The sequence below is a fragment of the Suillus discolor genome (assembly GCF_016758755.1).
Source record: "Suillus discolor strain FC423 chromosome Unknown F5147scaffold_2, whole genome shotgun sequence".
NCBI classification, from domain to species: Eukaryota; Fungi; Basidiomycota; class Agaricomycetes; order Boletales; family Suillaceae; genus Suillus; species Suillus discolor.
The window spans coordinates 547,128-563,077 of NW_024541249.1; the positions used below are offsets into that span (position 1 = coordinate 547,128).

The following is a 15,950-nucleotide window of genomic DNA, read 5'->3' on the forward strand; positions in this document are numbered from 1 at the left end:
GAGGATTCCACAAAAGGTGATTCTTGCTGATTACATCAACTCACAAGCCAGGGCAAAAGATAGGCAACGTTCCACACTCCACTATTAGGCTGTGGCGGGTCTTTTAGAGCCCATGGCACATTATATTAGCTTACATTGACTACCTTTTGCTACACTATCAAAATGATGGTTGATGACATGTTTTAGATTTGCTTGGGCTTCGCTATGGGTAAACGATAGATTGGTAAAGAGAAGTACTTCCGTGTTTCACCCCATCTTTCTTCGTCATTCTGAGCGCTCACATCCACATCACTCCAAACAACATCTGCTCCGGCATCGGCAAGGTGTAGTTCCGACAACCGAGTATACACATCATAAAATAGCGCGTCTGTAGATATGTTAAGTTCGTAGAAATATATAATTAAAGCACAAACGCACTGGTTGCGCCTAGGCCATTGAAGAAGCTGAACCTCGATTCAGGACTCGCTAGAAGTTCTCGCAAATGTTTGAAAAATTTATGAAGTTCTTAACGAGAAATCATCAACACATATCCCGTTTTCTAGTGATTTACTAGTAGGAAATAACTCACCGCTATAGTTTTCTGAGAAGGTGTCTGTATAGATGACATCGAATTTTCCGAATCCTTGGAGGGCCTCACTGGCAATGCAGTCTTGCCACTTGCCCTCCAATATGCTCACTCCCTTTTTGTCGTACCACCCTTGTTCTTTCATATGAGCGAGAACGTCACGGTGGGGCTCTACAATCACATGCAATGCAGGGGGTGTGCTGAGATTTTGGAACAAATTGTCGATCTGTGTCATCGTCAGAAGAATGCGCTATTTGACTCAACGAGGTCCTCACTATACCAAGACCAAACCCGACATTAAGAACTTTCAGCCCTTGATCTTTCTTTTCATGATCGATGCATAATTTCTCCACGGTTTTCTGCACTATTTCGGGAATCACCTCGTTTGAGGTCATACATCACTCAAAGGGCTGCACTTACTGATCTCCCGTTCCCATCCCATCATAACGCCCACTTCTTGGCCGTCGTCAAGGACAAGCAAGCAAATATCCTGGCCATGGGAATCTTGAGTGTAGCGCAACTTAGACGACAAAAAGGCGTCTGTGGATGCAACTGCGGAGTTATCCACGCCCCGAAGCACGAGTGATGACTCGGACGGGGTAGGATTAAAGGATGTCTGGGAAAGTAAGGTCAAAAGCAACTCTGGGGGACATCTATGAGCAATCGTCCAAAGTGAAGACTAAGATACTTAGTACCTGATCGGATGCCTGCGTCACGGATTAGGTTGTAACATGCTACATTGTTGAGCGACAATGCAATATCACCAGCAGTATTCTGCAAGTTGTCGACTACATTCTCTACTTAGTCCACGAAGGCATTCCTTGAGTGGCATCTGTCGCACCTGCGTTCCAGACGGCGCCTTCCTCGATGAGTAACTTCACAAGCTGCTCGTTTTCGACGTAGGCAGCAGCATGCAGAGCTGAAGTACCATCTTCATCTTGATACCACAGTGGTGCCCCTGCGTCTATTAAGTCTTGCACGTTCGAAATAGGTTCCTTCTCCAGAATAGCCTGGATGAGTGTCGTTCCCAACTCAGTCAACGCGATGATCTCGGGATCGTCGATATCGTCAATGATCTCAAAGTCGTCCTCGAATGTCTCACTCATCGAGATGAAGTATGCTTCCAGACTCTTCGTGATAAGGCTCAGCGAAGCCAATGAGGCAAACCGCTTGCAAGATGATGTGGTAGCAAAGCAGTATTGATGCAGATGCCATGGGACGATCAGATCAAATATTTAGTAGATAAGATTAATATTGATCAGAACAATCAAAGGCAAATACACCTAAATGCTTACGTAGTCGAGACCCGGATTTATCTGTCTCTTACCCCCAGACATTTACATTTTCGCTATCTGTCAGGAAGACTTTGGATTGACTCGGAGCTCTCGCGCTACACTTGCATGTCTGGCAAGCACCTGTAAGAGCCTGCGCTCGACATTCTTTGGCAAGACTTGGATGGATTGGAGCCACTCCTTTCATGCCTCGTTACGCTAAGCTAGACACCATAGACGATCGGGTCGTACGAGCTCTTAACTCTGCGCCATCACTGCTGTTGCCGAACCTACGTGGTTTGTCCTGGCATGATGTCCAAGAGCGCTTTATTCCATTCTTGTGCACCCTCCTTGGGTCGACTATCACGTTGCAGATGCACAGTCGTCTTTCAGGCCACCCCTCTTTTGCCCGAGGTTGCTTTGTTAGCTTCCCTTGAAGCTCGGTATCCATACATTCGGGTTCTTGAATGTTTTTATGACGATGCAATATGCACAGCCCTATGTAGCTTGAAGGAGCTCCTCCGTCTTAAAACATAATTTTTTAATACGCAGGCACTTCTTCACTTGGCTTTTTTTTTATTACCGTCGTTGGAGTATCTGCATCTCGTCTTGTTGGCATACAACGCCGACCAGGCGCCACATAATTGCATCTCAACATTCTCCTCTCCTTCGATCAAATGTGCTTCACTACACCTACACTTTTCGTTCTCAGTCAATATCTCAACAGCGTCCGGTTTCTCTCCTGTCGATCAGTGTCGGTGTGCATGGATTACGATCATCATCCGTACGATCCACTGGATGTTACAGACCTCACAAGCTCCTTCCTGAAGTGCCTCGATTGCCCCATTGCTATCACTTAGTTGCTTAACAGGCTTAGACCTTGATTGGATTTGCGCTTCGAACATCAATGATGCTGCACTCAAGACACGTAATCATGGCCACAACTCGAGGATTTCTGGTTTGGAAGTTTGGCTCGTGCCGCCATCTCTCAGATCTCAGCTTTGTAGGACTCGTCTACTTCATACATCATTAAATCATTCCCGGCGCTTGCGTAGTATTGCAATGCCCTTTTGTGCATGTCCGATAGACGCCGCCGATAGCCAGCCTTTTTCTGAAACCATTCCCGACGAGAAGATCACGACACTTTGTGGGGGTTTCTCCAATCGTTGATTTTATCTCCGTGGCTTCTCAACTGCATGCATTGCTGCTTAAATTGGCCTTCGTGGGATTGCGCCACCGATTTGGTCCTTGACACCATACACCTGCCAGGCAAACAACAAATTATGACTTGTTCTAATGATAGCTCGTTGCGAGTATATAATTTAAAGAGTGGAAAACAGATCGGAGACGATTGGCGGGATGGCCCGGGAGATAGTCCAGTGTGGACCATAGCGTTGTCTCCGGACGGGAAGAAATTGGTCAGCGGGAGTCTCGATGGTGGAGTAAGGTTGTGGGATACCGAAACAAGAAAAGTCATTGCCAAATGGATGGGGCATACAGAGGGAGTGACGACTGTCTGCTGGAGTGGAGATGGTCTACGAGTCTTGAGTGGATCCGAAGACGGGACTGCAAGGCAATGGGACGTGGAGAATGGAAAGACGATCCTCGCACCGACCAAGGCAAGGTACAAACACGTGTGGGCAGTCGTCTACTCGCCAGACATGTCCATGTTTGCAATTGGTGGATACGAATTGGATGACAAGTACCCAGTCAAAATCTGGGATACAAAGACAGGCGAGTTTGTCGCTACTCTTCAAGGACGTACAAATTGGGTGTGGTGCCTGGCTTGGACTCCGGATGGAAAAATGCTTATGTCTGGTAGGACATCAGACTCCTACCCAGCCAACCCGTGGGGAGAAGTCCTCTGAACCTAGAACCAATACAAATAAAACCATACATTAGTCATCATACTATAGCCGAAATTTTGGAGGACAACTCCCCACGAGCGACTGGCAAAACTTGTTGTGGCGTGAAAGTTGAACACTGTTTGTCTCACCTAAAAAATTCAGACTTAAGTATGAGTCAGCAACGAGCTCCCGCCCCGCTGCTCCCATATATGGTCATGTTCTTTCGTAGTACGTATGCATACACATTGAACTTGTAATAGAGCACGCAGCATTACATTTAAAATAGTATCCCTACGAGACAATGAGAAGTTAGCTGTAACCCCCTTCCTCTTGTGGCAGGATGCCCGCCATTCCTCCAGACAATGCTGTGGACAGTGTCCTCCGGCTTATGCTTGCAAATGAAGTATCGCTCTCGGACCTTACAAAAAAAAAAATATTAACACCACAGCAAAACTATTAGCCAATAAAGGACTCACTTCAGCAACATGCGGCTGAAATCTGCCGTCTTCTCTTCTTGTCCACTGGATGCCGCGAGGTTGTCTTTGGTTGGGCGTCTGAAGTCATTGTCCGGGTTCTTTGTGACGAGATGGTCGATCTGTCGAGTGAATGCAATGGACTGCATTTCAAAGCATCAAAAACAACATCTACGCAAGTTGAAGATTCATTCATCCGCACACTTGCACTGAAAATCAAAAAGATCACACCAAATATGTTTAAAATGTTGCTCGCACTTCTGGATGCAAACCCAGGGTGAAGGCGAGAATTTTCAGCAGCGGACATAGAAGAGATGCTGTGAGAGTATGAGGAGGATGGACATGAGGATGTGTGATGAAAATGACGGACCGCCTTTCTCTGGGACTAGCGGACCTCGAATATATGATGACTATGTACTTGTTTACGGTTTTACTCCTTGCTTTCGTTCTTATCTGTTCTACCACTGCAGTAATATCTATTTGGTTTCTTCCTTTTGGAACTTTGCCGGAGCCTTCAGATTTGTCTTAGGGTGTCGCTGACAATAGAATGAAAGCACTTGCAACCACAGAATCGTTTTTATCTATCGACCCCTATCATGTCGTCCACCACCAACTCACTTTAAACCGACCAGAATATGGCCACTCCTAACAATGGAGAAGCACCAGCCTTGTTCCAACTACTTGCGCAGCTGGTACAAGGACAGCAGGATTTTGGACAAGCGGTGACTCAAATTTTGAATCAGCCGGCACCAGCGCCACGAACACAACCTGCAGCACCTCCCAAAGCATCAGTCGCAGAACCTGACGTCTATGACGGAAAATATGACACCTTTGATCCCTTTATGAGCCAGCTCTATCTATTGTTCTCTGCCAAACCGGCCGTCTATGTTAATGATCAGATGAAGATTGTCACGGCCTTATCCTTTATGAAGAAAGGCTTTGCAGGAACTTGGGCAACCAACGTTATGAAGCAGCTGAGAGAGGGAACTGTTACGTTTGCAAGCTGGACAGCGTTCAAGAGGAAGTTGAAAGAAGTATTTGATGATCCGAATAAGAAACGAGCCGCTCAAGTCAAGTTACATGCGTTGAAGAAGAATCCCAAACAATCTGCCGATGAATACTTCGCAGAGTTTGACCAGCTTGCAACTCTTGCAGGATTCAATGACGAAGCCCTGCTCGATGTCTTGCAGCAAAATCTTGATAGAGCAACGTTCGACGCAATTGTAGCAGCGCCACAGGTTGATCGAACTCTGACGGCCTGGAGGGATTATGCCAAGAGGTATGATAGGAATAAGAGAGCGAACGAGAGAGGTGAGGGAGAAGTCCAAAGTGGAAGGAGGTTTGGAGAAGGACGAGCGGGGCCAGGATGGATTAGACCTGGCAATATGATGGGAGGACGGGGTAATCCAAATATGGGGACCACTGGGACGACTGGCATGGGCACGAACACTGGGGGTCAAACGGGCATCGGGGGCACTGGCAATGGGGGTACACGCACCTTTCCTGGATGAGGCGAACCTATGGATCTGGATCGGGCACGTGGACGCGCAGGACCAATCAAATGCTATAATTGTGGAGAGATGGGCCATATCTCTCGCAACTGTTCCAAGCCGAAGGGATGGCAGACTGCGAGGGCGATGTTTGAAAGTTTGGCGGATGAGCAGAAGAAAGAAGTTGCAGAGATATTTGGGATTAAAAGCGATCAAGCTGGAGATGAGGGTTTTCAGGAAAGCCGGGAGTAATGGGTGCTACCTCACCGGCAGAGTGTACGATAAGTTGCGATTCTATCAATAAGAAATCTTGTGACTGCGATCTACCAGCACCTGGAGAAACCACCAAAAGAAAAGAAAAGTATCAAAAAAAGAAAAGGAACAAAAGAAAGAGAAAAGACGAGAAAAGAGAGAAAGAACGTACTGAAGAAGAAGAAAAGAATAGAAAAGGATCCCTCCTATGGGTTCAGGAAAGATTAACGGACATTGATGGAGTAGCGCTCAAGGTGTTATGACGATGGGCTAACCGCCAATGGTCCTCGGAAGTTCATGCAGAACTACTCTTTCAGCTTCGAGAAATGAATAAAGAGATGCAGAAAGAAGTATTGAGAGAATTAAAACGACCATGCACCTGGATCCGCAAAATCAATCAGAATGCAGTTATCACCCCAATCCTTATCAGCACTCTAAATGACTGACGTACCTTCGATCTCAAAGCCCTCCTCGATAGTGGCGCTACTGGTTGCTATATTGATGAAGGTTTTGCACGAGCAAAAGGACTTACTCTTGAGTCCCTTCCGCGCCCAATTCCAGTGTATAACGCTGATGGTTCACACAATGAAGGAGGCCCTATTTGAACAGTTATCAGACTGCGCCTTCAAATCGCAGATCATACTGAAGTTTTCACCTTCGCTGTCACCAACACTGGAAAGACTAACATTATTATTGGATACGATTGGCTCCGCAAGCACAACCCATCCATCGATTGGCGCTCGGGTCACCTTACTTTTAATCGTTGTCCATTGACATGCTATCATAATACTCCCAGCTCATATGACTCAGAGCCAGAAGATGACACAAGGAGGACGCAAACGAGCTCGGAGAGGATTGGTCTTGAAGAAGGTGACTGTCTTTTTGTCACCAAAATGGAACCAGAGCCAGCGATGGATGCCTATTGGGAGAGAGTGTCTGAACGAATGGAATTGCATGCGACGACGACACAGTCTCAACAATTAGCGGAGGAGGCACTTAAGAAGGGGGAGAAGATGTCATTGGAAGAGTTACTCCCGAAATATCTTGAAGATTTCATGCCAGTCTTCGAGAAAGCATCTTTCGACCGCTTGCCAGAACGACGCCAATGGGACCATGCAATCGAGCTGAAGCCAGGAATCGAACCCTTCAATAGCAAAATTTATCCCTTGAGTCTCGCGGAGCAAGTGGAGCTTGATAAATTCATTGAAGAACATCTACGTACTGGACGAATACAACCTTCAAAGTCCTCAATAGCGTCTCCTTTCTTCTTTGTCAAGAAAAAGGATGGGACACTTTGTGTTACAGTAACATGGCACGAGTCCCCCGCCAGCAGAGAGCCCTCTGCCACCCGCACGGCTATAGATGATAGCGGAGTCTCACCAGCTCTGTGACGACAGATGACGACGACGACGATAGATGACGATAGACGATAAGCGGCAACTGCCGGCTTAGATAAGCGGTCTGGACCGCACGTGACGATACATGACGACATAGGTCTAGAAGACCTATTAATGTTATCAAGATAGAAGGCAAGCCTTGTGTTGCCTCATGAACAGATAGAAGATAGAAGGCAAGCCTCGCGCTGCCTCATGTACTGATAGAAGGATACCACGTGGATCCTATCTACGATAGAAGCCCACCTCATGGACGCTATCTCTGACACATGTAGATAAGCAGATTAGAACCCAGCTTTAGGCTGAGCTTAGATACGACGAGTAGCCTTATATAAGGTCGAAGATTAAAGTAGACGTTCCTTACTTTAATCTTACTAGGTTTACCCTTGAACTCCTTGTCCCGCTAAAGCTACCTGCTCGACATCGACTTGTACCTTCAGTGACGCCTCTCACTGTCTGTAAACCCTGCTATCATCTCAGCGTAACCCCTCATTAACCACCACGAGCTACGTTCGAGTACGCAACCTTTGCTTGTCTGTAAAGGCCGACGACTCTCAGCACTCAGTACCACTGTCGTGGTTGTCGCTGTTTAGATCATCCTAGTCGCACACGACCGTTTGTCGTAACACTTTGTCCGGTTCAAGATTACCACAAACTGAATGCAGCCACTATTAGAAATCGTTATCCTCTTCCTCTCATTTCGGAGGTCATACACAAACTTCGAGATGCACAGTATTTTACCAAACTCGATGTTCGGTGGGGCTATAACAACATTTGCATCAAGGAGGGAGATGAGTGGAAAGCGGCATTCACGACTAACCGCGGTCTTTATGAACCGTTAGTAATGTTCTTTGGGCTCACAAACTCGCCCGCCACCTTCCAGACCATGATGAACGACCTATTTCATGATCTTATTAGTCGTGGAGTCGTAATCGTATACATGGACGACATCCTTATCTTTACCAATTCCTTGGAAGAACATCGACGAGTTACTCGAGAAATCCTCCAGATCCTATGCGACAATCATCTTTATCTCAAGGCCGAGAAATGTGCTTTTGAACGTACCAAGATTGAATATTTAGGGCTTATTATTCGTCACGGCGAGGTCTCCATGGATCCCGTGAAAGTACGAGGAGTACAAGAGTGGCCTCGTCCTACCACGAAGCGAGAACTTCAGCAATTCCTTGGCTTTGTGAACTACTATCGTCGTTTTATCCGTGGCTTTGCGCAAATCGCCCATCCTCTACATCGTTTGACAGGCAAAGAGCAGTGGCATTGGGGAGTAGAAGAAGAGAAAGTGTTCCAAGAACTCAAGAGAGCGGTCAGCACAGCGCCTGTGCTTATCATGCCAAGAGACGACGCACCATTTCGTGTTGAAGCAGACAGTTCCAACTATGCCACCGGAGCCGTCCTATCTCAACTAAATGACGACGGTAAATGGCACCCAATTGCATTTTCATCGCGTGCACTTTCCGATGTGGAACGCAACTACGACATCCATGATAAAGAACTTCTCGCTGTCATGCGTTCTCTCAACGAATGGCGCCACTACCTCATGGGAGCACAACACACATTCGAAATCTTGACCAACCATAAGAACCTTGAATACTTCACGTCAGCCAAAAAGCTTAACCGTCGTCAGGCACGTTGGGCATTGGAACTTGCTGAGTATGACTTTCACCTTATACATAAGCCTGGCCGTTCGCACGGAAAACCAGATGCTCTCTCGAGACGAGGCGACCATGGGAAGGGGGAGGAAGACAATGAAGATCGAGTCCTGTTAAAAGAAGAATGGTTTAGAGCAGTTGCAACAGAGGTAGAAATGGAAGGAGACGAAATTTTATCGAAAATCTGAGCATCGAAAAGGGTAGAAAGATTTGTGAAAGAAGCTGTACGAAGAGGTGAGAAAGACTGGAAAGCTGAAGGGGGGTTGAATTTGTGGAAGAATCGCATCTATGTCCCAAACGACCGATCCCTCCGAGATCAGATTATCCATGACCACCATGACCTCCCTATATCAGGTCATCCGGGACGATTCAAAACAGTTGAACTCATACTACGGACCTATTGGTGGCCACGAATCCACGCAGATGTGAAACGTTATGTGAGTGGCTGTGAAAAGTGTCAATGCACTAAAACCTTCCCTGCTAAGCCATTCGGACTACTCTCACCTAATCCAATACCAGAACATAACTGGCAGTTCGTATCAGTAGACCTCATAACCCAACTTCCCATGAGCAGGGGAAATGACGCCATACTTGTGGTTGTGGACCGGTTATCCAAAATGATTCGGCTCGCGCCAACAAATGGGGAGCTCTCCTCAGAAGGGTTAGCGTGATTGTATCGAGATCGAGTGTGGCAAGATTTTGGTGTCCCAGAACGAGTTATTAGCGACCGAGGCTCTCAATTTGCATCCAACTTCATGCGCGACCTTAATCGACTCCTTGGAATCAAAGCCAACCTATCGACTGCATATCATCCACAGACAGATGGTCAGACAGAACGAATTAACCAGGAAATTGAACAGTACCTTCGTTTATTCACCAACTATCGTCAAGATGACTGGGCAGAATGGTTACCGCTCGCCCAGTTTAGTTATAACGACAAGGTCCATTCCTCCACTGGATATTCTCCATTTTTCCTCAATTACAGTCGCCATCCCCGTAAAGGCATTGAACCTCGGACAAGCGTCAAGACAGAATCTGCAGACGTCTTTGCCTCGCGCATGGGTAAACTCGCCGAAGAAGCAGCTATAGCCCTGAGACGAGCAGCAGAGAGCATGAAACAGTATTATGATAAACATCGTCAAGATGCCCCAGAATATCAACCCGGAGACTTAGTATATTTGGAAGGCACTCACCTGAAATCAGACCGTCCGTCAAAGAAACTCGATGATCACCGTTTTGGACCCTTTAAGATCCTTCAAAAGGTCGGAGAACGTGCCTACAAATTAAGTCTTCCCCGTACGTGGAAACGAATCCATCCTACCTTCCATACTGTTCTTCTCCACCCCTATACACCACCAAAATCTTCGCTACAACAACAGCCGCCGCCACCACCACCAGTAGATCTCGGAGGGACGCCAGAGTTTGAGGTTGAGGAAGTATTAGATAGCCAAATGAGACGAGGAAGAAGAGAATTTCTAGTCAAATGGAGAGGTCAGCCGCGAGAAGAAAATACTTGGGAGCCAGAAAGGAATTTGAAGAACGAACATGGGACGAACGAAGCCTTCCAGACGTTTCTAAAACGTGAAGGCAGTCATCAGTCAATCAAAATTCGTATCCCACAACGAGAAGATTGGATATATTCCGTGCCGGAAATTCAGGGAGTGTATGACTGGAGAATAGGAAGTTTCAGAAAGGTTCGATGAGGACATCGATCTTGGAAGGGGGGTATTGTGATGAAAACGACGGACCGCCTTTCTCCGGGACTAGCGGACCTCGAATATATGATGACTATGTACTTGTTTACGGTTTTACTCCTCGCTTTCGTTCTTATCTGTTCTACCACCGCAGTAATATCTATTTGGTTTCTTCCTTTTGGAACTTTGCCGGAGCCTTCAGATTTGTCTTAGGGTGTCGCTGACAGGATGAAGGAGATGGACTTAGGCGAGTTTGGAGGGGATGATTCCACCATGATCGACAATTCGAATAAAAAGTAACACTAACAGTGTCTTCAATCATTAATGAAGCATCTGGGATTGTATATTGTAGAGCAGACATTGATCGCATAATAGATTGTCGAGATAGATGAAGATACCATATATGGGAGCAGCGGGGCGGGAGCTCGTTGCTGACTCATACTTAAGTCTGAATTTTTTAGGTGAGACAAACAGTGTTCAACTTTCACGCCACAACAAGTTTTGCCAGTCGCTCGTGGGGAGTTGTCCTCCAAAATTTCGGCTATAGTATGATGACTAATGTATGGTTTTATTTGTATTGGTTCTAGGTTCAGAGGACTTCTCCCCACGGGTTGGCTGGGTAGGAGTCTGGTAGGACATGGAGTTAGTGCTGGGGGCAGAATTGTTTGCGAGCAATTGTGCCAGCATAACCGGCAGAAGCGGCAAAACCACCACTTCTGCCGCTTGGCAAAAATTTCAAAGCGCTACCAGGCTATGTGTATGACAATGTATACTAAGTGTCACTAGGAAACACCATTAGAAGACATCAGCGCGTCCACATCCCACTGTCCGTTGTCGCGTGAGGTGTGATCAACTACCATGATCTCGTCGTCAACAGATTTCGGTACAAGACTATCAACATGCTCCAATTCCGCAAAATAAACTTGGCCCTCTAGCACTTCATTTCCGTCAACCAGCTCTCGTTCCATGGCTTCTTTCTCGCGTTCCAGTAGCGCAAATGCAGCGTCAATCTCGTCGAGTGATATGGATTCAGGAATCAGGACCCACAAGATCATCATCGATGTTCTGAGTCTGAGGTGCGAGTGGTGGCGCCCATGCAAAATTGGCTTCTAGGTCAGTAGCTATATCGATGTTGATGCCTGGCTCGGCATTGGTGTGCATGTGTGCGTGACGTCGACGAATTGGCTTGCCATTAACCACGGCCTTCTGATGACTGGTAGCGAAGATTTACTCGAATCTTGGCCAGCGCTTCAAACGTGTCTACTGAGAGATTGCAGCGCTTCGGAGACTGAGTGCTACCCATATCCGAGAAGAGGCGTTCGACGTCAGCAGCATGGGGAACAATGGATAAGAGGGTGATTGCAAGTGCCTTCAAAAGATGTCCGTCAGCACTGACTGCAAGACTCTCCCACCATGCTAATCCATCAGCGTGTCCACCTGAAAATGGTGCGCGACAGAGGAGTACAGGCTGTACAATTGAAAATTTCTTCTACTCTACAGGTAAGGAAGTGCAGTTGCTCTGAGTCGTTCGAAAAAGGCTACTATGGCCAAGTAAGGTGAAGAAAGCTATTGCACTGTGATCCCTGTAGTTTGACATTCTGCCGGATTCTGCCCGCAGAATTCTGCCATCTGCCGGGCAGAACCGGTTTGGCAGAACCAGTTGGCAGAATGGCGGACTTCTGCCCACAACACTACATGGAGTACTTCAACTTGGAAACGGACCGCAGTGGTGGATGGGCACACTTGGGTCTGTCGAATCCATTGCAATATCTCCGAATGGCCGCATCCTCGCAAGCGCATCGCGGGACAAGACAGCACGATTATGGAACCTCGACCGGCCCATCGGTTCACCCCTCCACCATGCGAATTCCGTGCTTTCTGTGTCTTTTTCGGCAAATGGAAAGGTACTAGCCACCAGCTGCATGGACAGCAATGCGTATACATGGGACCTTTCTGCGATAATAAAAGAGGCTGGTCTCAACGAACTTTTGTTGAGTCAGCCCGACAACTTGAAGTTGGTTCCCACCGTACGTGACACTTATAATGAAATCTCATTGATTATTTAAACATATGTAGGCTGATGCTACACGACGTCCAGTCCGTCAGCCGATCATCGTCCCCCAGCGCCAGGTACCTCAAGGTTTTTTTGACGACTTACCAAATCGCGCTCATGTACGTCGTTAATGTCTCATCCAGTGCTGTTTTTGACCTCGATGTTCTCAAGTTTCTGCACATTACCGCCTCCACCCTCGATCATGGGCATCGCATGTCACCATACTTCGTGGCCGATTTTCCTCTTTATTCCGCCCTATACACCCCGATGTCCACGATGCGTCATCCGCACCCCACCCTTTTCACTGGGTTCGAAATCGTGGAAGACCAAAGGATGAAGATAACGAGCTACGCGAGCATCCCTCAGCAGTCGTCGACGTTCCGTATGCCAAGGGCAAACGTGTATGTCATCGTCCTTCTCGAATATTCAAACCCCATCTCATACCACACAGATGAATGCATCAGCAAGAGAAAGACGGATGAAAATAATTCCATTGAAACTAGGAACCCTGCTGCAAGCACCTCGCGCCCTCCCAATAGCAACGCCGCGCAATCCAGCGGCACGGCTCAGCCTCAGTCATCTTCGCAACCACAGGCTGCTGTCTCACGTCATCCATCACACCTCCCGCTGTCGCTAACACAACTCCAAGCACCGATCCTCATATCATAATCAAACACGCCGGGCGCTGGACCCGTTTTTGGGTCTCTATATGTTGTGCCTCCTCTGAGTATATCGACGGTCATAATTGATCTACCCGGTCTATTTTCCTGTCTGTTACAAAGATCTCCTTTGTCCTTTGAAATTCTATGACATTCGATACAACGCTGTTTCTTATAATATCATAAACCCGTACATTAAACCATTGTCGACTGATATATTGCATTGTATCGCGCAAACCGTACTCACTTTCAGACTTGAACAATCTTTAGATGATTTGAATCGCATTGCGAGATGTTTGATTGCTTTCTTTGGCAACGTCATCCAAGTCGGGATCCATCATGTTCCAGACAGGAAGAAATAATCTAACCTGGAGAATGCTCGTCGCTAGCGCTGACCGGTTAACCGGTCTATCTGCACACTGTAAAGTTTCAGTAATCGAACAGTGTACCTTAATGACTGCAAAGTATGTTCAAATTCAAACACAAACTGCTCACGCAGCCGACGCAGCCGTAGCCTAGCAGTCCTTCTGTTTTAGGCAGAGCGTACTAGCACTGGACATTTCTGAGTATTAACCTCACGCAGGTATGGATGTATCAGCAATAGAAGACATCAAATATTGATACTGTCGTCAAAGCAGCAGCAGCAACAGTGAGGACAAAGGACATAGGCATTATTTGAGGATGTATAGAAGGGAATCAAATGAATCTGAAGGGGATATTGGGAAGACGCCAGCTTCATAACCACTTGAAATTCCCTTTCGAACAGTCGATATCTACATCGTGTCTGTGTGAGGGCTATGGAAAGGATAAACTGCGGTTCGGGCCCAAATCGTTAATTGGAAGGTCGAGTCGGTAACTAGCCCCAGAAGGATAAAAATATTCAAATTGGACTAGAGGATGAATGATAGATGCTGGTTTGTTGATAGCTAGTTGCATAAGCTTGCAACGGCTCTGATACCACAGGACTTCTCGACCTCCAGCTCCTCTCCAAAGACAGCAGATAACGTCTCGCTGCCTGATCACACAAACATCGCCTCCGCCGCCACCAAAGTCCTTATATCCTACCCCCAATGGTCGAGCACCCGATGGAGGCTTCCGCGTCTCGCCATCGATCATATACTCACTACGTACACACTAACCGGTGCAAAAAAAGACATACTATCACGCCGGTGAGTCAGGTGGTGAAATCCAGGACGCGAACTACTCACGCAGTTGGTCGTGGTGCAGCCAAAGCAGTCGATATCTTTTAGGCAAAAGACAGGGCAACTCTCAGTGCCTTCACTGGTAGATATCGATCTGTCAGTGACAGAAGGCATAGCGGATATTGGTGCTGTCAAAGCAGCAACGACAGCAAGGACAAAGGAGAAACGCATTGTGTGTGAGGATGTCAAAGAGGATCAAATCAATCTGAAGGGGACAGTAGGAAGAGGCTTTGCTTTATATGCTGATGATTGGCGAAGCGACCTGAAACCCCAATGCTAGCAGTCTGTCGACGTAGAACAACCTTGCAAATTACCATGCGAAGCAGATTCAAAATAAGAACAGCAATTAATCAGTTAAGAGCATACGACCGACCCCTAGTAACGGTTTCTGCCAAAAGAACGGTAGAACATCAATTGATTGAAATTTGCGTGCGTTGTTTGCTCTGGAGATCAGGTTTGAGCAGGAAGACACGATGCAGGTGAGTGGAAAGCAAGCCTAGTCATCCTCGTGAAAAATTATTCGTTGCTCCTGTGCAATTCGGGGTGCTTCCTCGGATGGAACCTGCTCTGTTTCCAAGTCATTCGGTAAACCGAGTTTATCGTGTTCCTCAGCGTCATCCACCTCTTCCTCGTCGCTCTCCTCCCCAGGTTTCCTAAACACGAGCTCTTTTCCATTCACCAATCGTCTCTTCTTCAATGGAGCTTCTTGCGTGCCATCCTTCCCGTCGCCTTTCTCTGATGGCTTGACTTTCGCTCTTTCCTTCTTCTTTTGACGCTTGGCTCGGTTTTTGGCTGTCTTGGTTTCAGCTATATCCTCCGCTTCTTTCCGCTTTCTCTCAAACTCTGCTGTTTCAGTTTCCTGCCAAACCTTCAGAATATGTTATTTTCATGGAGCTCGACCACGTACTAATCTTGCTTCATCTTCCATCATTTTTAGTCGTTCGTATTCTCTGCGTCTACTGGCCTTGTATACGTGAAACTCGCCACTCCCAGCACCAGCGCTTGATCCCTGTACATTCTTCATCATCTCGCGAGCCGGGCGAATAGTCTTCTCCTTCGGTGCAGGAGGTACATAGGCAGGCTTCGAGGGATCCTTGAGGAGTCGTTCAAGTTGTGAGCGCTGGCGTTCGACAGCGGTGAGCACATGACGCCTCTTAGCCTGATCAGGAGCTGGCGAGGCAGAATGTGAAGCCGAGGCAGGAGTGTTTGAGGTTGACATGGACGACTACACAAGAGCTTTGGTAAACAGACCACAACAATTAAAGGCCCTCCCAAGGCTTGTTTACACCACAACTAACTTAACTTAACGCTATTTGAACTACCAATGATCGGAGACACTGAGACCGACTTGGGTACCGCCAAAACAACATCATCATAATAACA

General features: G+C 47.1%; 6 protein-coding genes across 6 annotated transcripts; 2 read left to right on the forward strand and 4 right to left on the reverse strand.

Annotated features, from left to right (window-relative positions):
- Positions 1-61: 61 nt before the first annotated feature.
- Positions 62-1,763, reverse strand: F5147DRAFT_625311 (uncharacterized protein). The gene is made up of 7 exons (XM_041432673.1): positions 1,407-1,763; positions 1,261-1,353; positions 986-1,207; positions 841-929; positions 569-791; positions 418-504; positions 62-367 (listed from the first exon to the last, which is right to left on the reverse strand). The coding sequence occupies exons 1-7, from the start codon at positions 1,669-1,671 to the stop codon at positions 183-185; spliced, it is 1,164 nt and encodes a 387-aa protein (XP_041299486.1). The 5' UTR covers positions 1,672-1,763; the 3' UTR covers positions 62-182.
- Positions 1,764-3,992: 2,229 nt separating this feature from the next.
- On the reverse strand, positions 3,993-4,463 carry F5147DRAFT_767134 (uncharacterized protein; the record flags this gene model as incomplete). Its single annotated transcript, XM_041440838.1, has 3 exons — positions 3,993-4,101; positions 4,160-4,299; positions 4,359-4,463. The coding sequence occupies 3 exons, from the start codon at positions 4,461-4,463 to the stop codon at positions 3,993-3,995; spliced, it is 354 nt and encodes a 117-aa protein (XP_041299487.1).
- Positions 4,464-6,344: 1,881 nt separating this feature from the next.
- On the forward strand, positions 6,345-6,503 carry F5147DRAFT_564018 (uncharacterized protein; the record flags this gene model as incomplete). The annotated part of the gene is made up of 1 exon (XM_041430703.1): positions 6,345-6,503. A coding segment is annotated over one exon (159 nt), but the record flags the coding sequence as incomplete, so codon positions are not given.
- A 4,974-nt stretch (positions 6,504-11,477) lies between these two features.
- On the reverse strand, positions 11,478-12,395 carry F5147DRAFT_665081 (uncharacterized protein). Its single transcript, XM_041435064.1, has 2 exons — positions 11,885-12,395; positions 11,478-11,859 (listed from the first exon to the last, which is right to left on the reverse strand). The coding sequence occupies exons 1-2, from the start codon at positions 11,954-11,956 to the stop codon at positions 11,683-11,685; spliced, it is 249 nt and encodes an 82-aa protein (XP_041299489.1). The 5' UTR covers positions 11,957-12,395; the 3' UTR covers positions 11,478-11,682.
- On the forward strand, positions 12,351-13,645 carry F5147DRAFT_665084 (uncharacterized protein). The gene is made up of 3 exons (XM_041435065.1): positions 12,351-12,680; positions 12,730-12,825; positions 12,878-13,645. Exons 1-3 carry the CDS (start codon positions 12,387-12,389, stop codon positions 13,373-13,375), a joined length of 888 nt encoding a protein of 295 aa, XP_041299490.1. The 5' UTR covers positions 12,351-12,386; the 3' UTR covers positions 13,376-13,645.
- Positions 13,646-15,063: 1,418 nt separating this feature from the next.
- F5147DRAFT_563939 (DUF1168-domain-containing protein) lies at positions 15,064-15,786 on the reverse strand (the record flags this gene model as incomplete). The annotated part of the gene is made up of 2 exons (XM_041430701.1): positions 15,064-15,426; positions 15,475-15,786. The coding sequence occupies 2 exons, from the start codon at positions 15,784-15,786 to the stop codon at positions 15,064-15,066; spliced, it is 675 nt and encodes a 224-aa protein (XP_041299491.1).
- Positions 15,787-15,950: the final 164 nt, after the last annotated feature.